Raw genomic sequence first — 24,321 nt, 5'->3', positions numbered from 1 at the left:
ATGATTCCATTTGGATGCTTTGGTGAATTAAGGCTCGTCTATGCTTCAGCCGAAGCAGACCAGTCAACACGAGGTCACACACCTTTTACACACACATAGAGATTCTTGAAGCTTTTTTTCCTAAATATGTGAAATAATCAGTTGAAATCTTCATCTAATATGAAAGTTTGCTTGATGATGTGAAATATTTAAGTGTGACAAAAAAGCAAAAAGAGCAGAGTTGAGGCAAAGATGTTTTCTTCAAAGGTTTAACAATCAGCATTATGGCAGTAAGTATAACTTTCTACTAGCAGGATTAGAAGCTCCATCTACTTTCAAACATTTTTTATTTGCATCCTGTTTTACGTTTTTACACCTTTGTTTTATATTTTAACAATCTAAAACTGTGGCACTTTATGAACGTTATCAGCCTGTATCTCATACAACCCCATAGTTTCATAATAAGCTTGATGTCGTAACCTTTTCAATCCGCTCTTTTATTCGTCATACCTCACGTTTCAACACTCCCCTCCTGTTCCTGTCCCTCCTCGGTAATAAGCTCCCCTCATACGTGACCCCTCCTGTCAATCTCACCAGAGGAATCCGCCTCTCCATCGCCGACTTCAGCTAAAGTTATTCACTTTCTAAATCTTGCATTGAGCTCAGATCTGCTGATAATAATATAGAACTAAAAAGAATAACTGCTATGTTGGGATTCACCTGTTGTCTCCCACATCTCTACCCCTATTTTACCTCAGCCCATCCCACTTTTCCTTTTATTCATTCCTTTTAAGTCACCCTTCCTCCATGTTCACCCTCCTGGTTCTCGTAGGCCTTCTCCCAGTTCCCATGTATTTCTCAAATCTCCTCAATCTCCTACCATCTCCGCCCCCCCCCCCCCCCTTATCCGTCTCCCTCAAATTCCCTGCCCTATCTGCTTCCACTACCTCCCTACGTCTTTACCTCTCCCTCCCCTTTGAGCCGCAGTGGGACTGTTGGACTCACGCAGCTCCACGCTGAGCTGCTCCAGAGCCAAGCCAGAACAAAGAGCCCATTGAGCCGAGCAGAGACACATAATGTGAGCCGCCTCTGACTGCGCTGAAGATGAAGTCATGAGGTCGCCCAACAGTTAATAACACCGGTCCATCCTGCAGCTGCGACGAGTGCGCGAGTCGTGGAAAGTGGGAGGAAAGGAACACATCTGCATGCATGCATGATGGAGTTGTTGCAGCCTGTAATGCTTGTGTACATATCTGGGAGCATGTGGACGGATAAAAAGCTTTTAGGAGCGTAATGAGATACTCCATAATGCTCAAAAATGCTCTCAATCATTTTTTAAATACCACAGAGGAAAAACAAAACCGTAGAAGAATCGCACTTCTTGTTCTGGCTTCACTCCAGCTGCGATGAAAAAACTCTCACCCCCCCTCCTCTTCCTCTCTCTCCTTTTCTCTCTTCCTCATTGGAGCCTGTCTGGCGCGAAGTCTGACATGAGACACATCTCCCCGGCTCCGGAGCTGTCGCTGCAAGGCCCCACACTCCGAACATCATTAGACTCGCAGCTCCAGGTGAGATCAGTAAAACGCAGAAAGAGGCGCGGGTGTAATTGTGCAAAAGCGAGCATGTGGAGAGATTTGGTCCGAGCGCTAATCTCAGAGCCGCTGAGTGGCCTCGGCCCATTAAAATGCCTTTACAGGACCACTTGCTCGTCGAAAGGCCTCCAGGCAAAGTTGTCCTCGGGTCAGGAGGGGACGGAGGGGGCGAAATAATGAAAGACAACTATGCAATTAACATTAGAAGGACTTGCTCAAGTTTAGACGGCACAGCCCCCGTGCTGTAAGCAACAGACATTTGTTTCCCCACGAGTGGCGCTTTTCTTTGCTGCACATCTGAGTTCAATTCTCCACATGCCCTCGCTCTGAAAATCAATTCCTCCTCCTTCTCCTCAGTTCTTTTCCTCCAGCTTGAAGCAGAGACCCGGGTGAGGGGGATTACACTGTCCCTCCCCAGATCTGAGCGAGACAACAAATGGTTCTTATCAACGGACAACAACGCTCGGCTCTGCCATCGAAGAAAGAGGGCAGGGGAAAAACTGGCTGAGGATGTGTTTCTGGGCTCCATCTGCCAAGCCCTGGCAGCACTTTTTCACACTTGAAGCCCGAGCTATTTACAAAAGCCCTGGGAGAATACGAGCACCGCAGCAGAGGGTGGGAAGAGGTGGAAGAGAGGAGAGAGTTGCTCCTTCTCAACCTCTGCTTCTAATCAATCACCAGAAATCACTGCCGTGGTTTACGGCCTTTGATCCTGGCTCCTCTTTCACACTGCGAGGGAGAGAGTTGTGAGGGGAAAGGGGCGAGGGAACAGAGGGAGCGGTGAGCAGGGTGAGAGTTAAGACCCGCGGGGGCTGTGGAGGTCAGGGGAGAGAGATTAAGGGGCGTAGGGCCTTTTGCTCCTTCAAATATGAAAGCATGTCTTGTTTTAATCTGGTCGGTTTGACCTGAAACGCACAGCCTCCTTCAGGTGGACAACACGTTTTAAAATTAACGCTGCATTATCTAGAAAAACTTGACATTTTGCTGTTAATGCTGAATATTCCGCCGGCAATATAATCTGCAAATGAACCACATTTTCCTCACTAATCATTTTTGTTTCGTATTGCCACATTGCTCCTTCAGTCTCCTTGACCTTTAGGTTCTTGGTCACTGAAAGCAGCCAGTTTTAATGCATGGGACTTTTAAAGCTTATAGTATTGCATCCAAGCAGGGGTTTTTTAAGTTGCTATCTTGTGAACACTCATTTTGTGATGACAGTTGTAATTAGATCTTTCAGGCAGTTTCTGTCTTAAATTCAGAATCCAATCATTTCATAATGTCTGGATATTTTCTTTTTTTTTGCAGTTTCCACATATTTACTTTACTAAGGATCATGTTTTATCCTCTGTTTCTTTTGTGTTTCATATTTTTGTAACTTTTTAAAAACAACACTACTTCTCCCAAAGAGCAAACAGTCTGTTATTGTTTGCTTGTTAATGTTTTTGTTTATTTGATTCTTAAAATCTTGTGTAATCAAAAGCAGCCTATTACCAGTCGAGGGAAAAATAAAGGACGGCTTTACAACTGATTTATTTCTCCATCAATAAATGTGACCAACTCTATAAAAGCAGCATATTTTATGGTTTGCTACTCTGAAGGATACATTTTTGTTTTAACACCAGGGTGGAAAGGCATCAGCAATGACCTCAAAGAAAGAATCAAATGTCACCAGGTGTTTCGTTGACGCCTGAACACTAGGTGGCGCCTCATTAAACGCCTGACGCTGCTTATTAATGAGTATTGACGCTAAATAAACAGCATGCTACACTTCTAACGAAGTTTATTAGATCCTTGGTAACATTGGAAAGCCTGTCATTAATGACCACAATGGCTTTCCATAACTTTGCACTCATGGATTACAGAGGAGTTCATGGTGAAAAGGAGTCAAATATGGGGCCATCTGTTCGACAGCTGAAGTTTGGCCTCAACCAGGTCATCAAAATAACAATGACCCCAAACACAGCAGCAAATATACAACAGGAAAATAATAAAAATGTTGCGACAGCAAAGTCCAACGGTACATAGGAAATCTGACAACTGATGAACAACTTTAAAATATTTTATTTCCCCTCTGGATCCAGTATGGTGACAAATTATACACCATAAAGAAAAGTTATATTTCTGTTTATATAGTAGTTTTATGATTTGAATGCAATAAATGTTCTTCTTCAATTCTAAAAGCAAAAAAAACCAAAAGATCTCGGGGAAATTTATTGTTGCTTCATCCTCTCATTTATCTGAGAACCCCACTAGCACTAAGAAGCAGAGGGCAATCGAAGACAACGGGGAGGGCGCCGAGAAAAAGACAACAAAATAAATCCTCCAGGCAGGATCAGGACACTCCTGCTTTGTCCCCCCTAGTGGGAGGGAAGCTACTGATGCCTGTCAACAAATGGACAGAATGGTAGAATAATCAACTGCTGTTTCCCTGCTGTATTGGTTTACGGGTTTATGGGGCCTCTGGTGGCCCCTGAGCCCCACTGAGGGCACCAGGATGCAGCAGAACAGCAGAGTTTGCAGGAGCAGGATGGTAGATTGAACAGATGATCTATCAGCTTGTGTTGTAAAGAAGATGGTTGTAGCTTTTGACCCAAGTGACCTTAGACCCTCAGGCATTTTTGGTTCTTAGTCTGTCTTTGAAATCTACCCCAAGTTCCTCTGAGGAGTTATTGGCATAGTGAAAATAACTCTTAGAGCGTCAATCCTTTGATATATATTCTCAAAACATAAATTTTAACTTAATCAGCTCTCTATTAGACTGTGCTTCAACTGTGCTAGAAAACAAGCTAAGATAACATCAATTCATCCATTGTCTCATGCTTATCTGAGGTGTTAAGTCAAAGGGATGTAAGGATTTCCACCAAACAACACTGTCCAGGCTCATTCTGGGGGCTCTCAAAGAGTCGGATGCAACATATCCAGAGAGTTCTGGTTCTACCCAGTTTTCCCCTCCTTCCAAGAAGGTCCACTCTGAGCCCTGCCTAGTTGACGGAGCAGAACGGGGCCACCTTACAGAGGAAGCTCATGTCACCGGGTTGGATCGTCACCATGACAGACCAAAGCACCGTCCACATTACTGGAGACAAGATCCCATCCTGTCATTCACTTGTAAACAAGACGCTTGAGCTCCACCACTTCAGGCGGAGACCCCTACCCTGTGGAGAGGAGTCCACCTTTTCTCCAGTTGAGATCCTTAGACTTGGTGTACCTGACTCTTCAACGCCAACACACTCACATCTTTTGGAAAAACCAAACGATCCAGAGGAGTTCACACAATAAGATTAATTCATGAACACAAACAGGGTTGTTGACAAGAGGGAGCCCTGGCAGAGTTCAACCTGAATTAGGAATGTGGATATATCTAACCCCAGCTAAGACAACATTGATCCATCCACTTAATCCTTGCAAGACTGCATGGAGGCTGGTGTCCATCTTTCACTGCCTGCGAAGAAAATATGAATTTTAATCCCATCTTTGACTAAAACTTAAAGTATACAAGGCATATACTGTTTCAGATACTGTTCATCATGTAATATGATTGACTAGCATGGTTTGAGCAAACCATGTTAGAGATGAATTTCCTTGAAAACCAACCAACACACAAACAAATGTACTTTTCTCAATCCGATGTCACTGTTGCAATGTATTTCCAGTCTCTGTAGTCTCTGTATGACTGAGTGAAAAATAAAAATGGGTATTATGCTTTGTATTTTCGAAGTTTCATTTAGTTCTGAAGCCAGACATGTCCAACAACAAGTAGGCTGAGCAGCTAAGCAATAAAGAGCAAATGTACAATTCCACCACAGCTAAGCTTTGGCGGCATCTCCACAGTCCGCAGAAGTCTTCAGGCAAGTGGCTTATGCGCATCTTCCAGCGGTGAAGGGAGCAAAGGGGGCCCCGGCAGGCGGATCTGGGCAGGCGGAAGGGCGCCAGACATGAGAGGCTAGGCAGGGCTGGAGTTGAGCTGGCCAGCTGAGGCTCCCCCTCCGCCCTGCGTGGCAGCGAGGCTAAGCTAATCCTGCGCCTCAGGCCCCCGAGAGGTGGCTCTGCCAAAGTCTGTCTCCCTGCTGGTGCAGGAAATTGCCTTCAGTGCAGAGGTCCATGAAATGGCCATGGCTTCTCAGCGAAGTTTGCGTGCATGTGGGGATTTTACAAACCATACTCTAACAGGTAGCCTCTGCTATGCAGCCCTTTGCAGAAGAATTCAAACTCTTTGTGCTTTTTCATGTTTTGTCATGTTTCAATCACATTCCTCAATGTATTTATTGGCATTTTATGTGTGGTGTACATTCATATTCACCCCACATCACACAAAACTTTGTAGAAACTTTGTACAGTCTTTTTTTTTGATATACCAGGCCTGCAAATGCAGAGCCTGAAATTTTGGAAAATGTTTCAGAACGGATGAAAAGTATATTTAATCAAATGTTTTTAAAGCCCTGCCATAGATTCCATATTTGATTTAGGTCCAGACTTTAAACAGACCATATTAAACCATTCCACTGAAGCAAGTGCTGTATGTATGTGATGCAAATCTCAAGTCCAGGCCTTAAGATTTGCAGGACAGTATCTTTCAAGGAATGGAGTTGGGCACCTCTGGTTTAGGGTCATTGTCCAGCTGGACGGTGAACCTTCACCCCAGTCTCAAGTATTTTGTATCCTCAAACTGTATTCCTAGATGTGTCCCTTGCCCTACACCACTTGAATTAAATGGCTAAACCGCCTCACCAGCAATGCAGTCGAGCTCTACAGAACTCTGCTAAAGAGCTAATTTTGAACCAGAGAGACATCTAAAAGTTGCAGAACTAGAAGGTCTTCCTTCTCATCAACTCCGATCCACTTCCCTGACTGCTGAAGAGAGACGTGGCACCACCACGTATCCTTTTGCATCATTTTATTGTTTAAACTCTACTTTTCCTTGGTATATCATAAAAAATAAAACACATTAAAATGTATGGCTCTAACATGGTGATGGATACTAGGAAGGCCAATGTATATATCTCAAAAATAGTTTGTATTGGAATAGAGATGGTGACATTGCAGTGAAGAAGTATGTGGTGCACACCATAAACAGGTCTGTTGACTATAAAAGCCTGTTTTCCTGTGTAGGGTTTACTGTCAGGCACTATAACACCTCCACTACTGGACTCTTTGACCCATAAGGCCAGCCGGCGTTCCCAAGAGGTCTTTTATCCATCCATCAGTTCTCTCTCATTAGCCCCAAGAGGCATAGTAGAGTAACATGAGGGGGGTCTTGCCTCCCTCTCTGGTCCCCCATAAAATAAAGACCAAATACAGATGACAGTAGTTTCAGGCAAAATTCTTAAAGCAACCAACAGCTTTTCTATTCAAAAAAATTTTGCAAAATTTGAAAGTTTTAGTTCTATTTTTTAAAGTAAGGAGGGTCAGCAGGAACTAAAAGGTGGAGAGCAGAGGTGAAGAGGGAGGAGATGAGGCAGGACATGGTGCAGAAACAGTTGATTATGAGCCCCATCAAGTGATCAATGATTTCATTAATAAGACGGATCATGGGGCCGTCATCGCCGTGACACAGGCTGAGGGATGATCTGCACCCGATGCTTCATTTGCACTCCGCTCCCTCCCTCCCTGTTCTTCCAATGCGGCCAACGCCAAGGGGAAAAAAAAAAAAAAGAGGGGGTGAGGGGGGCAGAGAGGGGGTTAGTTCGTCATGAGAGAGGGAAGGAAGGGGAGGGAGGGAATGGATGAGAGGGGGGAGAGGAAGGAGGAAGAAAAGTGAAAATCCATTTTGAAACCCATTTTCAATTAGGGGTCCACAAGCTGTTATCACAGGTGTCCCAGAATGGGGGCCCGTAAGTGAAAATGTCTCCTATCCGTTTCTGAAATGAAACCTTATCTGGGAGGCACAAAGATGGCGGGGACAGCGTATCTGTAAATTACTTTCCATCCCCGCTGTTAACGGGAACTTTATTTCTGTCAGATGACATTCCCCTCTATTTACTGTTGATCATTTAAATGGCTGCCTAAAAAGACGGTGGGCCCTCACTCTTCCTCTATCTAACCCTCTGCCCCTCCCCTCTGTGTACCTCTTCTCCCCTCTTTGAAGAGATTTTTTTTTTTTTTTTACAATGTATTCATGTGCTTATTTTACTCCTTAAAACGCTTCAGCCATGCTATGTATTGGCCCAGGGATTTCTCTGGAAACATAAGGCAATGACAAGATGGCCTTCAGAGCTTCACTTGCTTGCATCTGAGACTTTTACTCTTGCTCTTTTTAAGCAAAAAAAAAAAAAAGAAATTAAAAAGCATGTAATCTAAAGCAGAAATCAACTGAGGAAAAGAATCACAAGACTTTAAGCTCGATTAACCCTGAAATCCAAACCGGGCAAAAATCCAGTCTTTTGCCAATCAGTGAGCACTCCATGTGTAAGTGCTACCAGGTTGCAATTACAAAAACAGCCCTCACTAGTGACTGGCCAGTTCATGAACGCACCACAGTAAGGGCTGCTAGGGTGCTCTGACAACAATGCTCTTCTGTGTGGATGATATTACTGAAAGACGATTCAAAGTTAGCCATTTTCAGTATCAGCGAAACGTTTTAAAGCAAAATCAAAGGTTGTAAAAGAGAGCAAGTGTTGTATTTAGACCATTTTAATGATTATTTTTGTCTGCCCTTCATTCAAGCTGCAATAGAGTGAGAGAGAGCGGGACGTTCAGCAGATAACAGGAAGGCTGAGGAGGGATGGTAGATTTTCTTAAACGTCTGTCTGTTATGCACCTTGGTGGACTGGAAATGTGAACAAACATTTGAAAATCTCTGGTGATATGATCCAGGCAGAATCCTGCTTAAGTGATGCTAGTTATGCTAACAGAGCTAAGTGTGCTCACTGCGCTAATTGCATTAGCTGTGCTAAGTGCTTGCATCATTTCATTAAGTTTAAAATTTAATGACAGTACAAACATTTTGTCTTTGTTTTAAAAATAATGGTGAAACCCATGATGACGCATGTCGTAGTGGTACAGCAAGTGTCTGATGCACACACCTTAACAAGAGTAGTTTATGGTTTTATTCCTGACCTTTGAACTTTTCCTGAATGGTTTCTTCCACTTCTTTTCTTTAAATGTTTCCTGTTGATTACTAACAACTAAAATGTCTCAAATACCGCTGACGGAAAATTGCAATTGTTTCAAAATGCTCTCGGTGGGTTATTAACACTTATTGCTGCAACTGTAACATCATAACATGGGATGTAAAGGGCATGTTGCTGAAACAAGACCCTGACAATTTTCTACAAAGTTTGCAAATGGTCAAATCTTATCTCTACTTTTTAAAACCACAAATTATCCCCCTAATGACAGAATTTATTCTGCCAAGGAACAGAAGTGAACAAAGAATTAGTGGACTTTGTGGTCCACCTGCCTGCTGAATGATGAGAACTCTAGGGGAGAGCAGCCCCTCCTAAAGAGCCCCAATCACGGCACTGTCGTGGCCCGGTCGGCTCTTTTGAGCTGTCAGTAGAAGAGGAGGGGGGGGGGGGGGCGAAGAGATGAATGGCACCCAGGATGAAGCCACCATTTACCCAACCATGTGGGAACTCTGTTTCAGGACTCAACGATTACTCAACCTGGGCAAAACCGAGTTAAAGAAAACAGGGAAAAGCACCAAAAATATCTGATCCAAGAAAAGTAATATCTGCTGGAGAGCAATTCCAACTACCAATCTACAAATCCCTCCCTCCAGCTTCCTTTTTCACAGTTATTTTTCCACATTTTGCAACTTTTTGTACTGCTGCGCACACCGGAGGAGCTTCTGCTTGGCTAAGATCAGGGAGGAAACGCAAAGCAGTCGCAGGGGTTCCACAGATGCTCACAATTACCTTTTGTTTGGACGGAGGCAGCAGGGCGGGGGGGCTGTGAGGGTTAAAGTGGAGGCCAGTGTAGGGTTACACCTGATAAGAGGTTAAGAGTTCTGGGGGGTGAATTTGGGAATGTGCTGTAATTATAACCACACAAAGAAAGTGTAAGCAATATTATGATTCTGTGACAGAGATTAAGATTTTAAAAATGGACCAGTCTCTGCTAATGAGTGTGAGTCCCCCCCATTCTCAAGTGTATTAGGAAACTATTGTAGACTTAAGGAATAAGACACTCTACAACAGGCTCCCCTTGCTAGGTTTTCAAGACAAAACATGTGTCGTTAGGTGCCGTAATTACAAGGACATTACTAAGAAAAATCCGCTATCACATATCCAAATTGCAGCCATGCTTTTTCCGCAACTAACTTTTCTTCCACGCTGCCCCGTTAATGAATAAAACTGTGTCGGCCATCTGGGAGTGGGTAAGAATGAACGCGTTCCCAGGATGTTTCAGGATGCATTACCTTACCCACTTCCTGTGATAAGTCCCATCTGGAGGCAAAGTCGCAGCAACTTATTTACTCTTTCCCGGACTGTTTGTTTCCCCCTCTCACACATCCATTGGATGATGGCGGTGAGTCAGAAAGCACTCCATCAAAGCCTTCAGCTCCAACTCCTGCAGCATGTTCTCCATATCCAAAAACCTTCCAAATCCTCTCCCGACTAATGAGCACAGCTGCAGCTTAGGATGTGGTGATCTCAACCCTGGTTTTGTTATGACTTTGGCTTGATCCTCCAAGGCTTTCCACAAAAAAAAATTGCTATTTAATACTTCTCTTTCCAGCCAAAGATTTGAAAATGAAAGGCTGAATGACGACAGGCTTAATGAAGCTCTGCGCCCCTTTAATGGCATGTGTTGAAGACTTCACTGTACAAGCACGCCAAAGCTGCTACCAAAGAATGTTGTACGAGAACCGTAATGACACAGAACAAAGGCGTAGATGAATTTCCACAAGTGTTAACCTTTTAATCATGTCTTTGTGTGTTGGTCTTCATTACATAAGGGGAACACAGATGGCACGTTGTTCAGATGCGCTGATTCAATTACGGTGGTGACCTGATAAAGCCAAAACTCAAGTCCAAACAAAAAAAGATACATTTTAAAATTTCCCAAATGTTGCTTGAAGTGTTGATTTGACATGAGAAAGTATTTTGGAACAAAGCTCTTCTGTGCTCCAAGTTTTTTTCTGTAAAAGAGCTTGTGCTGCTTTCTACTATTTTAGTTTTTTTCCCCAAAAAACATGTTAAATAAAAAGCTATTGTGGACATTCAATATGGCCCCTTTGGATTTCTTTCCTTTTCTGTTTATAAGTGTCTTTTTAACGCATAGAGCCATCAACAGAGCTATTGTTTCTATAAACTTCCTGCTCTTCGCTCGCTTGTCTTTCCCAGAGGAAGTACTTTTCACCAATTGCTTCTGTGTTTAGCAGTGACACCTTCCTGAAAAATGCTAGCACCATTGCTGACATGTACTCTGCTTCAGCCAGTTCTGGCCTAATAGCTGTTTAGGAAGTTCGTACTTCCACTCTATATTCATTTGAGTGGCTCACTGGTATGTATGCAATTTTCCACTATGTATAGCTTGGGAGGGGGAAGGTCTCTGAATCAGCTTCTTTTGTGGATTAAAACCCGAAACACTGATTAACCACTAGTCTACATGAACCGCAGAGTTCATGGGAGGGAGAGTCAGAGGCAAGACGTACCGTTTGAGGTGGTACTGGAAGCCACCGCCTTCTCGCTGATGTCAGTGCGTGCCGATGAGCCCTTCGTAGCCACAATGGTCTCCACCCTCTTCTTCTTCTCAGCTGCTGAACTGGCCTGTGACTGGGTTTCCATGGCAATCGTTCATTCCTCAGGACCTCATGGAGACGGTGGAACTGGGGAAGAAGAAGAAGTTAGAGTAATGAGGTGAACGCAACAAGATGAATTAGTGCTAATTCTCCTTGAAAGCATCTTTCACCCATGCACACCCTCTGGCCGTCAGTCTTTCTTCAAAATGTGCCATGTGTCAGTCATTTCCATCCACCCAAAAAGGGCCAATTTAATTTGGTTGACATATAGAATATAGATATGTTTTCCCATCCTAAAGACTAAAGGTATTTCTTATTATTATAAAACCGATAGAAGCAGACTATTTAAAGGACCAGTTTTTAAATGTAATTTAAAATCTTTACATTTTCGATCAGTATTATTTACAGTGACCTCTACATTTTTAAGTACTGAAGATATGAAAGTATGCAGAGAGAAGGATCTTTGACCATTCCCATCTCTCTATATCTTGGAGTTCTGATTGATTTCTCCTGGTCTGGTGGCTCCCATACAGAGGCCATTAGTCCTCAACGCAGCCGTCCAATGTTTCATTTCCGATGCTGGACCGTTGCTGCATGTCTTAGCCCTTCTCTCTCTGCTGATTTCCTGTCTGAATGCTTCAAACAAAGCCTGTTGAGTCTTCGGAAATATATTTTCCCTCGCAATACTCCTCAAAGTGTATGGTGGGAAAATGAACTGAGCTCCCCATCCTGTCTTGTTAATTTCTACTCTGACTGAAGGAATTACTGAGTTTAGAAGAAGGTATGATCTATTTATGAAAAACACACATCTGCCTTACTTGAACGGCATGTTCTGTTTTATATTTTTAAGAGTGGTGAAAAAAGGCCACAGTTTTGTGTCATGAATATAATCCAAGAAAGCAGGAATTCATGGATTAACCGACAGTTAACCTAGCCATTGCGTTTCTATCCAAGTTCACTTGATTCTCATCTCCCTTCACTGATCTGCCTGGGATTTCACCCATTGAACTCAACTTGTCCAGATTAATTTCAACTGGAGAAATCAGCAAACAAAAGAAGCAGTTTTGGAAGGGCAGTCTGGCTGTAGTTTTAGTAACGGCAGAAGAAGAAGTGAAAGGAGCCGTTCAGTCCGTGCTGACCACGCTTCCAAATACTAAACTGACATTAACAACCGTGGAAGTTCACATCACATACGTCACAGCCAAAAATAAGCTATTGGGTAAAATTTAAAATGTCAATAGACGTCAACAGACGAGTGTCCGGACCGTCTGTATGAAGCAAAGCTACAACAAGGGGTTGGTTTTTACCAGGCCAATTGAGAGAATAATTTATAAAGATTTTGGTTACAAGATTTTCCAGGACAGGGTGCAACTAATCAAAAATTATTGAGTAATTTTTTTTGTTTTCAGTTACATTTTCTAAGACAGATCCGCCACATTTCTGACACGAAGTAAATTATTTTAAACTGCAGCTAATAAAATTTCACTAAAACTCAAATGCTAAGTTGAACACCATGTTTCACTTGGCCATAACCTGATGGAGTCTGATCTGCTTCAGGACCAAACCTGGTTAAATATCCAAACATCAGCTCTTCTTGTTTTTCAGCTGAACTCCTGACTGTTTCTTTTTTTTTTTTAATAAAAAACAACAGCTCAATAAAGAGAGCAAGGCAGGACATCCTGACAAGGTTTTATATCTCAGAATAAACGTAAAGGCAGCTTGTGGATACACTGATAATCCCACTCCAGCGCTCTTTCCAAAGAGAGAAAGGCGAAACCTTCAGGGGATACCACAGACAGAGAAACACTCAGAGTCCTGAAAAAACAAGGCTTGTTTGAAGGCCCCTTTGGGAATATCATGGTGCCGGGCAATTTTTCTTTCAAAGAATAAAGGTGGTTCAAGTTAATACTGTCTGTGGGTTTAAGAAGGGGTTCAGCCAAAAGTCTAGCAGACATGTTGCTCAGTTCAGCACCTCAACGGCTGTCTACAAGCTCACATCTATCTAGGTCATGTAGGTCCTCTGATTACGGATGGTGATGCAACACAACCCCTCATTTACCCAAAGTACAGGACATACAGCACAAAGTAGAGGACAGACTCCATAATTCATGGATAACTAGTGGAAATATTTAGTCTAACAAGCATTTTCTTTACAATAAAGACGGGTTAATTACCTCCCTCAACTATTTATTTGTCCTGCGCTCCATAAACATGCAAGCATTAAAAGGTAGTAAAGTTAGCTAGAATGCAAAAAGAATAGTGCTGCAGAGCCTAAAACAAGTAGGGGGCGGTGATTTCTTTCCAACTCCCAAAGGAAGGAAGGCAAAGGGGGAAGTGTTGAGGGGTAAACTTCAGACAAACACTGTGTGCTTTGTTTGTTTCTTCCCAACCCCCTGAAAAACCACAGTCTGTCATCCGTTCTGACCCGAAAACAACATCTGTAAGCAATTGCTTACAAAAGAGAGAGAGAGGGGGGAAAAAAATAACACGATGCAATTACACCCCTACCAATCAAAACAGAATTAAACGAGGGCTTGTCCTCTAATCGCTCCCGCATGAATACACGTATACCAGTCGTCCCCAAACTGGAGACGTTTTTATGTTTTGTCCAGCTCATGAAGATATTATCTCAGTTCACGTCGCAGTATTTGTTTTTTCTTTGTTTTACTTGACGTGTGATGGGGTAATTGTTAGAACATGTGTGATGCAGATCTGTGAACACCTGCAACAATGTCATTAACAACAACAAACTTTAATGTTTAAAGAAAAAAAAAGTGCTTGTGAGCAAAAATATGCAAACATGCATGTGTCCCAGGTGAGCGGGAGCCACAGAGAAAAAGAAAAGTGTGGTGAATACGAGGGTCAGGATTGGGGATTGAATTGAAATGGGGGGGGGGGAGTCGAGGTGAAAGCGGGGCATTCCTCTGGTCGGGCAAACATTCAGAAGTCCAAGCAACTGAAGCGTGTCTGACGGGCCTTTTGTACTCCGCAAGGCAGGCCACAGTTCCAAAGCAGCAATTAAAAGCAGGACCTTTTCACCCATAATCCCTCTGACCTGGACGCCCACACCCAGTTCTGCAGATGTTCCCGTCTCTGCTTTCGTCTGTCCTGTTGCTCATTTTTGTCAGTTTTCCTGGAAGTTTTTCTGAAATTTACCAACGCAAAGACTCTTCCATCCAACGACCTCATTATGCACTCGAGAGGGTGTTCCCCAACGCTCCGCATAATAGCTTACACTACACACCATTGTTTTGTTTTGTTTTTTTACTAGGTGACCCTTCACCTCTGACATCAAACACCGTGAGCCATTTCTATTAAGTTAAAACAGATGAAAGAAAATTGGTGTGCAACTTCAGACTGGCACAGGTCATTTGCAAGTAGGTATTGGACATAAATGGTGCTCCTAACACAATTAGTGACAAAGTACAACTATGCCTCATTTCCACTGAGTGGTACAGAATGTGTTGGCGTAGTTTAATACGCTATTTTTCTGTTTCCATAATAAAAGAGGCCCAAACAACCAACCCATCGTTCCTGGGCCCCCTTCAGTTGTCACAGGACAATGGTACGTTTAGCACGGAGCTACTGGCATAGCACAACACACCCCATTGATTGAGGGACAGAAATATCACAGCTCGCAACAAGAACAAGACCTATTAATGTGTCAAGTGTGTTGTCGCACTTGAACGATGCAACATTATCTGTCTGGGTTTAACTTTCCCTCCAGCAAAAGAAAGTCCAAGTGGCAGTGGAAACAATCTTCTGAATATGCCAGACTATAAAACAGCGTTACTGAACCACACAGACACATATTGTAACACTCAGTGAAAACAGGGCATCAGAGAAGCACCAAAACACAAAACTCTTCAGGGCGGAAGTTGCTACTGAAGGAAGAAGTGTCTAATCAGTAATAAATTTAAAAATGAATTCAGAGAAAGCACAAAGGGTGTAATATGATAGTTAAAAGGAGATTGTATTTTCTACAGAGGCACGTCTGCTGTTATTCAAGCAGAAGATTAAAAAGAAAGTTAAACGGTTGTAGATAACATTTGACAGTAAAGTTTTTCTATTTTATTCTTTTAAAGAATCTAGTCTGAATATAGGAGATTTTGAAATGTTTTCAGGCCTGTCATAAAATAATTAAGTCTATTTCCTCTACTGAGTAGATAACGGGATGGATGTTTGTGGTAGTAAATGCTTATTGGTTAAATAAAGTCAGTTTAAAAAGTTCCTGAAAACAATCTTGTCTTTGAAAAACAAAAGGGTAAAACAGCGACTATCCTCTCATGCACACCGTGTGAAGCACAGAGTGTGTAAAGAAATCTTCCTGAAGGTTTTAGGACTTTTACACACGGGGCTCTTTAATGACTCTACTTGCTTCACTCTGTGCTCTCAGTTGTTCAATTTGGCATCAAAGAATCTGACTTATCCAGAAAAAATTCAGCCCCATCTATTTATCTCATGAAAAAGAGTTTAAATGACAGAACGGGTGCAGGCAGAGGACCCGGGTATTTGGAGGGTTTAGGGGACAAAGTGGGCCAAGTATAGTTCAACACCCTCTCTAAAAATGCTTTTAACTCCCTGTTTGAAAAATTCACAAATAATTTAGAGCTACACAGAAAACTCCATGAATAGGTGGGAGTCAAAAATCATCATGATCATAAATCTGTGACTTTGTAAAACTGTGTCATACCTTGAAACCAGAAACTGGCCATCAGTGTCATTTTTTATTAGTTTTTTTTTTTTTTTTTTTTCCATTTTTCATAAGTTGTGTTTTTGGAACAATATTTTTGGGGAAACTGATTTCAGAGTGGAAAAAAATCTTAAAACAACACCCAACTTTGAAAAAGATGATGTCATAACCAACACCTCTGATGCAAGCCTTCTTCTATTTTTAGTGTATTTCAATGCCTGCTCTACAGCATCACATAGAGGTCAGTGATAGTATAGCTTTTAGGTTCTTCTTCTATCCTGTGAATGAAGGCATCACTGTGAGCAAATCTATAGAGAACTTTATATAAACAACAAATATTCAGATTGCTTTGGAAAAAACTGCAATTTCATGTGGACGAGGCCTTAGAGGAAAGAAAAATAGGGTCTTTATCGTTATTTGTGTTCAACTGTAATCCTTCCACACAGACAAGGCTGGAGATTAAACAGGTTTAAACACCACAATTTCAACTGTTCACTTGGAAGAAAAATCTTATTTTTAAGCACATTAAGCAAATCAATTTAACATAAATTATACGCCTTGGTAACAAAGGCAGAGAGTTGAAAGTCATCTGCAAATTGTAGACATCAAAGTGAAACACAAAAATAAACTTTTCCCTTTGGAAAAAAAAAAGCTTAAACAAGTACTAATGATATCAAAAAACTAATCACTGTTGCAGTTATTTAAAGCCTCTGCATCTTCACACACTTAATTTTATGACACACATACTGTCAGAAACCTCCGGACATTTAAATATAAACTCTTGAAGTGTCGTCTTAGATTTGGCGCCCCCCCTCCCTCGCAGACCGGGTGCCGTATTTGAGTTCATTTCATTAGGGCGACTGTTCAGTGTCGAGGGCCCCCCGAGGGGGAGACTGGCAGCACCGCAGCATTCATCATCATTACATCAGCGACCACCGAGATCTGCTATCTTAGGCTTATCAGCGCGGCACAAACGCACCGCAGCGCAGCGAGTTAGAGGGGAGGGGAGAGATGGGAGATGTAGACGATTGAGGCAGATTGTGAGCAAAAGTGGGATAAGGAACAAAATGAATGGAGAGGGGGAGGAGCGTGCGTCTGTATGTGTATGCACGCATGCATCTGTGTGCGCCTCACTGTGCCCCTGCATGCTTGCACATGTTTTCCTGTGTGTCCAATGTGTGTTTTTGCACAATTTGCAGCTATGCCAACAATATTAAGGGCTCCTTCACAGCTGGAATGACTAAAACACTGAGGGGCGAAGGAGAAGGAGGGGGAGAAGGAGTCAAAGCCCTCCAGCAAGATTAGCTGAATCTAGCAATAAAACAAAATATGCTTGCTTTGCATGTGTTTGGATTGGGGAAAATGTGAGCGGAGAGTACTTACGGGGGGGACAGTGGAAGTGTTTGTTGGTGCTTAGAGGAGGTCTCAGGAGTTGTTCCCAAATTCAATAGGAGAACTCTCAGCGAAAACCCCACATGCTCAGGTTACCACGTTGTGTTTGACACTGCACTTAAAGCTTGCCCTTGGCCCCTAAAGGAAAAAACTGGGGGGAAAAGAGTGGGATTTGGTGGCTGCGGTTCACCATTCACAAACAAAACCTCACATCATGCCCAGATGGCAATAAGCCCTGGCCTTACAGCTCATGGGGACCAACCCTCCAAATAGGGTCCATTTAGGGGGAATTAGACACACCCAGCCACACACACGCACACACACACATAAAAAAAAAAATAGCAGATATTGGGGGTGTTACAATACATCCTTAAATGTGGTCAAGCACAATACTTGGATTATGAGAACAAGAGGAGATTTTACGAATTGTCTTGAGAAGAGTAAATTTGACCATTTTTTTAGTTTTGCATTTAAAGTGAAGCAGAGGTGTACTAATATGAAGATGTGGACCAACACGTATCAGATGTTAATATTGGTGATAGGGCCAAAAACCAATATTTACCTATATATACATATATTTTCTTACCCTTTTGAATCTGTGATAAAGCACCAAACTGCTGACTTTGCTTCAGTTAAACACCCTTCAGACCAGCGCTGATCCACCACCACCTATCAAGACGAGTACCAACCCCTCTTCCCTCCAAAAACACATACAGAAATGGCAACAAAGTAGAAATAAACTCCAGTTGTTCATTTCTGCCCAGTTTTACTTACTGGACCAACATATAAGTGTTAAAACATAACCAACATCAGCCGATTATGATGTTAAAGCAAATATAATGGAACTGTACTAAAAGGAAAGAAAAAAAAACACTGAAATTCTCCCTCTGTGTTTTCACAAATTCATTAAAGCTTTCACAGATTTAAAATTGTGTTTTAAAAAATTGCTGGACAGTGTAGAAATACTCAGCTTAGGTTAGTTTAAGCTACATAAATTTTGAGCTAGAGATGCACAAGTGTTGCAAAGACTCATTAAAAAAGTTTAACTCTTTAGTTTGTAAATATATGAAGTAGGTTAAGAAAATGTCCTTGAGAGAAAGAAACAAAATCAATCCAAAGAATAATCTTACCAATATAAGAGGAAACAAAGTGAAAAACAAATCTAAGCTAATTCTAGAGAGAGCGAGGTACAGTAATGTAAAAAGTTAAGTAAATATCCAAATAGCCACACATCCAAACATGTTTGTGATTCCTTCAGGCTGAGACAGGGAGAGAAAGACCAGAACTTCCAGCAGAAAACAGGAAGGCAGACCTGGCTTCAGATTTTAGCCTCCATCAGTCATTGAACATGCCACATATGGACATGTTAGCGGATCAATTATCTTTATTTTCTCCGAATTTAATGAGCACAAACTTTTCAACTGTAGTAGCAAACAGGTAAAGGGTTCTCAGTCACAAGCACACTACAAGAAATTTAAAAAAGGAAAGCCTGCTCCAATGTGAAGTACTTTCATTTATTTATTTTTTCCCAAGGACAAACAGTGCAACAGCAGAGTTGATCAGTAGCTTTCAGCGCAGCTAATAAGATTATCCTAGCAGGCTCAGACCTCTCCGCTTCGGATGCTTTGGAGGGCTGGTGAGGGACCCAGTGCGTTGCAGAGCAGAATGAGCTGAGTGCATTTTACATTCCCGTGCAACAAACCCACACGATGTAATCATAATGCTTACACGATGCCTCGTTTGCACTCCCTACCCAGTAGATAAAGGCCAAATAAAGCATGTGCCACAATGGAAGTCTTGCTCCTTCTCCCCACAGTCCCAACGCTTATTAGCGTGTTTATTTATATATTTTGACTTTGCATTTGTTTGCGAGCCACTTGTTTGTTGGAAGCGAAGCCTGTGACGACTCAAACAATGGATAATGCTGGCAGCTTTGCGGCTGCTATGGCCCACTTATACCGTATTGGTATCTCCCTCTTCTCTTCAAAATGATAAAACATTGAGGTTTTTGTCTGATGAGAGACGTTTCCTGATTCTTGAGAAGGGGTGGAAGCTTGTTCCGCAACTTAAAGATGGTAAACGCAAAAGAAAATAAAAAATACATATTACCCTAGAAAATTTAGTAAAGATCTTTAAGGAAAAAGGAAAACCATTTGCCCAAAAAGTTTTGAGTGATTTTTCTCTAGTACAGACTTACAAAGCCCTGCAAAAGTGTTTATACCCCTTTACTGATATTAGTTTAAGAGACAAACACAAAGTTGGGAAAAACTGTAAAGTGAATCTGGTGTTCAACATTTTTCATATAAAAGTTAGGGAAAAAAGGTCAACATCGAAATTCAACCTCCTTGAAGCAATTATTTTCCAGAATGACCTTTCTCTGCAGTTGCAGCTCCGAGTCTGTTGGAGAATGTCGGTATCTGCTCTCACATCTAGAGAACACAAAGTAGATCCAGACGGAGAGGAGTAGAGCAGGGATTCACAAATTTGCCACAAATTCTCAGTTGAATATCTGGTTATTCTTAAACACGAATGTCTTTGATCTAAATATTTGTAGATGTGTTTGGGTGTTTTGGGTGTTTGGTTTAACCCCCATCCTTGGTCCTTACAGATTCTCTGTCTCTGCTGGACAAAAGCAGAGACCTGGATGCAGCCACCACCATGTTGGTCGTCTACCACACCGTGTTTGATGAGTCCTCTACATGGCTTTTGACAAACTGCAAATGGGAGTCTTCCTCTCTTCCATAACATTTAGATTAGTCAAATACACGACTGAAAGTAGATGCTTCCATTCGAGCTTTTAATCTCTGCAGATTCCTCAGAGTTACCATGCTCTTTTTGCAAAAGTTTCCTGTTGGGTGGATGGCCATGTTTTGGTGACAGACTCTTTCCATGTCCACATGATGGAATGAACAGTACTCTGACAGATGTTCAAGACACATTTTAATAGCCTAACACCGTTTTAATCTTCTCCAAAACTTTGTTTCTGACCTGTTATGAATGTTTCTAGCTTTTCATGATGCTCTTTTTTCACTACTAATTAGGTGACCTTCAATTCCAGCACTGCATTTTACTGCAGGTATTTAAGTAAAGGGGCCCCAAAAAAATGTTGAAAACCACGTGTGTTCTTCCTTCCACTTCACAATTACTTTGAGCTGGTCTACGGCATAAAACCCAATAAAATACATTGCTGCTTAAGGTTTTACAACACACACTGTAAATAAGTGCTGAAGGAAAAATTAATGTTTTTTCAAGGCGCTGCAGTTTGCAGCCAACTGCTTGAAATTCACTTCGTAGAATAATTACTTTCTAGGCTGCAGCGGCCACTTTTAGCCAAGTTTTCCATTCAAGTGGCCCCTGCGCACGGCAAACCCAGGAGAATGGGATCTGTATGTTGTCAAAGGGCCTCTCAACTGCAGAGAAAACAGGTCTGTGTTTGTGGAGGCATTCTTCATGCACGGCTTAAGAAGGAGCTCTGCACGATGCCACGAGCAGAGCATGACAGCAACATCCTTCGCCACGCTCTCAGAGCAAAAAGAGCGCATGTAACACCGTAGGCTGCGCCGCTTGAAAGCACGATTCCCGTGTAACGCACGTGAAAATGTCACAGTGTGCATAGGAGTAGGTGTGTGAGCTGCTCCGCGCGCCTTTCCGTATGCAAGTGCAATCACTGCACTCGGAAGATAAATAGCAGACGGGACCCGAGGGAGGGGATGAGCGGGAAAAGAGAAATTCCCGTAGTGATGAAAACCTCACACACACACACACGTTTCTCTGTGCCTCCTCCTCACACGTGCTGCTCAGAAAGGGATCAAGCAGATGGATGGTCCCGTGTAAATGTAGTGGCACCGGGCACGGCTGACAAAAGGTCTCCTCCTTCGCCCAGGAGACTGAATATTATATATATTACTCCGTGCCTTTTGCAGCCGTATATAACTGAGTTTTTCGGTTTTTGTTGCTGAGCCCCGTCTATAGGCAATACAAAGTTGCCCTGCCAACTTTTCTCCCAGCTTAGTTGAGCTTCTTATTTGTGCTTTTCTCTCCCGTCTTTCTTCCTTCCCTTCATTTCACCGTGTCACTGGAAAAAAGTGTTGGAGCGGAATGAGTCAGTGCCGCTGCGTGATTAATGACGGGCTCTGGCGTCTCCGGGGCCGAACACTAAAAACAGCCAGGGGGCAGCGCGATAATGCACAATAATAAAGCCAGCAGACAATCAGCCAGGCAAAGCAAGGCCTATTAGCCAGCCCCATCAGGACGGCTAAGTGAGAAATTAGCCCTTCCCGAGCTCCGCCACAATTCATCAAGTGCTGCCCCTGAATCCCCCCCTCAAGAAGTCATAATGTTTACTTAAAGACTAGCCTCGCAGCCCCAGCGGCGAGCTTTATTGGCTCTTATTAATTCCCGGCTCGGCCCTCGCGGCCACGCCATTTAAACCGAATTAAAGGGGTGAAAATTGGATGAGATGAAGTTGTCTCGGTGTTTGGCTCTCCTCTGATAAAAAAAACCCCAGACCTAAACGAAGGCAGACGTGAGGGGGAGAGAAAAAAAAAACTAAAAATGAGAAGCGGAGGGCAAACAAGTTGGGATGTAAAGGAATGCTGAATGAAGCCGTCCTGAAATGTGCCACAGTCATTCAGAGGAATGCAGGGAGAGACAGAAGACGAGTGAGGAGGAGGGGGGTCAAGTCCAAGAAAATGAAGGGTATTGCTTTAATGCAAGACTTCCTGTGTGGATGGGAACCGATCCAAAAAGGGCAAGAGCCGGGTCACACATTCCATAGATAGAGAAATGGATCATTTGGTTTTATCTTTGCTTTCTTTCTTGTTATCTGGCATCAGATGGCATAAAAATGTACTTAAAATAACCTTAAAATAAGGCCGGCCCTGTAAATCAACATGTCAGAAGCCGATAGAGGGGCGCATGATGTGGCAGGAGAACTTAAAGTTGTACTTTTACGGTTTTATTAAAAAAAAAATTTAATCATTATAACAATAAAACTGCTTTTAAAGTTCCCTTGTTTTTGTGTTTTAATCTTTTTAAATGAAAGCCCAGAGAATCTGCTGTTTTCTCCAACTCTATGAGGCACAGCACCATTACCACTGCCCCTCCCCCATCCGTTGCTGCCTAAACTCCAACTTATTTTTCCTTTCTTATTCATTATTTTCATACTCAAAGCAGTGAAATCATCAGATCTCAGATTATTGCGCCATGACTGTTTCATCTTGGCCCATCATAATAAAATCTGTTCTCTGACTTAACACGGCAGAAATATTAGGAATGGTCTACAAATACGCAACACTTTTTTCTTTTTCTTGTTTTGAAGTTTTTTCTGCCAATTCTTTTTCTTTCTCTGGACTATAAAACACAAAGAAGCTCATTTCGATTACTTTTTTTCTGTAGTTTCAGAATAGATTAAAAATTCACAGAAAACTAAAAGATTACAAGGTTTTTCCAACATTTTTCATGAAAACAAACGTTGCGTAGCTTCATCTGGAGTTGACTAGACTCAGTGTGAAGAACATGCTGCTTGACAGAAGGTGGGAGTTTTCCCATTTCTTTGCATCTAAAAGAAAAATCTGATGCTTTTTTAAAATTATTATTTATTGCCCTTATGACCAAATGATTTTAAACAGTGTCTGATTGATAGTACATGACTGAAATGTGTCATCACTGCTCTACTTTTTTTTTACTCTCCAACTCATACATACTCTAGGAAAATAACCAACCAGCTCCAGTAAAACCGTACATTTTGTTTAAGGAACAAGATTTTTTTCTACTGAATTTGAATTTATTTAAATACTTTTTACACATCTTTACCAGTGGTAAAAATCAGAACTGGCAGATAAAAAAAAATTGTCCTAATTTGAACCAATTTACAAAACTTCATTCATGCCATCCGTGGCTCAATATATTTTCCTTTTTTTTTTTTGAAGTTGTTACTTTCCAAGTTTCTACCCTAAGTTGTTCAGGAAGAGCTTTATGTCAGTGTCTAGGAGTGCTGAACCTTGTGCTGGTCTGTAAGTGGAGTAAAGCATCTCATCTGTGTGAAGTGTGAGCCTGTGTTGCGGGATTGACAGCAGGTTGAGTGCGTTCTATAGAGGAGTGTGGAGTGTACCGCGGCGCAGGAGTGAGATCAAAGACACCGGGAGCCTCAGAGGGAGTTCTAGAGACTTCCAGCTCCCTGACGGCTCTCCCCACGGCGGCGTAGGGAGACAACTCTCTCCCTTCACTTTCATATCAGCCACAGAGCCCCCCCAATTCTTCTTCTTCTTCTGCATGGGGCTTCGAAGGCTTCACACACGCACGCAAGCGGTCTCAGAGGACTCCGGAGTGCTGCCAAGCCTGCATCCCACCTACAGCAGGACTCCTACACTTGGATGCAGGCACACTGTTGCTCATCAAAAACAGAAAACACAGCTGTTTTTTTTTCTTTCTTTCTTTTATTCCTTTGAATACCCCGGGGTGAAATTTTAAAAATAAAGATGCACCAATCAGACAAGCAGAGATCGAAAGTGGAAAATCTTCCCCTGATCAGCTCTGAATGTGATCGGCAGGTCAGAACGAAGACCCTCCACCGTTTACAGCCCATAAACGCATCAGTCAACAGCATGTAGTTTTAGATGCTTTTAACAGGTTTGATGAAAGTCAGACAAACTCATGCAATGACACATAAATGTGGATAATCTTGGAAATTATTCATTTTCAACTGGGATTAAGATTACTTCATCTGTCAAAGAACCTGCTTTAAAAATATTTTATGTGTAATAGTTCTTAGTAAAAAGAAAATAAAGGAAATATGTAAACTGGCAGCAGACTTTGAGCAAAACAGAAGTTTGACATCGGTCAGGCCAAATCAGTCCAATTCTCCTTAGCAATGTATAAAACTGATAAAAACTCTTTAAAGACTCTTCTTTTTGTCATAAATCCAACTTCCAGCCAAAAATCATAACAATAAAAGCATATTTATGTTAAAACTCTGACAA

At 42.2% G+C, this 24,321-nt stretch overlaps 1 protein-coding gene across 2 annotated transcripts in view; it reads right to left on the bottom strand.

Moving 5' to 3' along the window:
- Nucleotides 1-24,321, bottom strand: part of gli3 (GLI family zinc finger 3) — a 125,266-nt gene that overhangs the window by 88,553 nt on the left and 12,392 nt on the right. For both annotated transcript variants that reach the window (XM_014992362.2, XM_014992361.2), the window contains exon 2: nucleotides 11,170-11,343. In XM_014992362.2, coding sequence (XP_014847848.2) covers nucleotides 11,170-11,302 — 133 coding nt within the window. In that variant the 5' untranslated portion in view covers nucleotides 11,303-11,343. The remainder of the gene's footprint in view (nucleotides 1-11,169; nucleotides 11,344-24,321) is intronic.

This window comes from Poecilia mexicana, unplaced genomic scaffold (assembly GCF_051168715.1).
Source record: "Poecilia mexicana isolate PSO_F unplaced genomic scaffold, ASM5116871v1 scaffold_20, whole genome shotgun sequence".
In the NCBI taxonomy this organism is placed as follows: Eukaryota; Metazoa; Chordata; class Actinopteri; order Cyprinodontiformes; family Poeciliidae; genus Poecilia; species Poecilia mexicana.
This window is presented reverse-complemented; position numbering and strand designations above follow the sequence as displayed.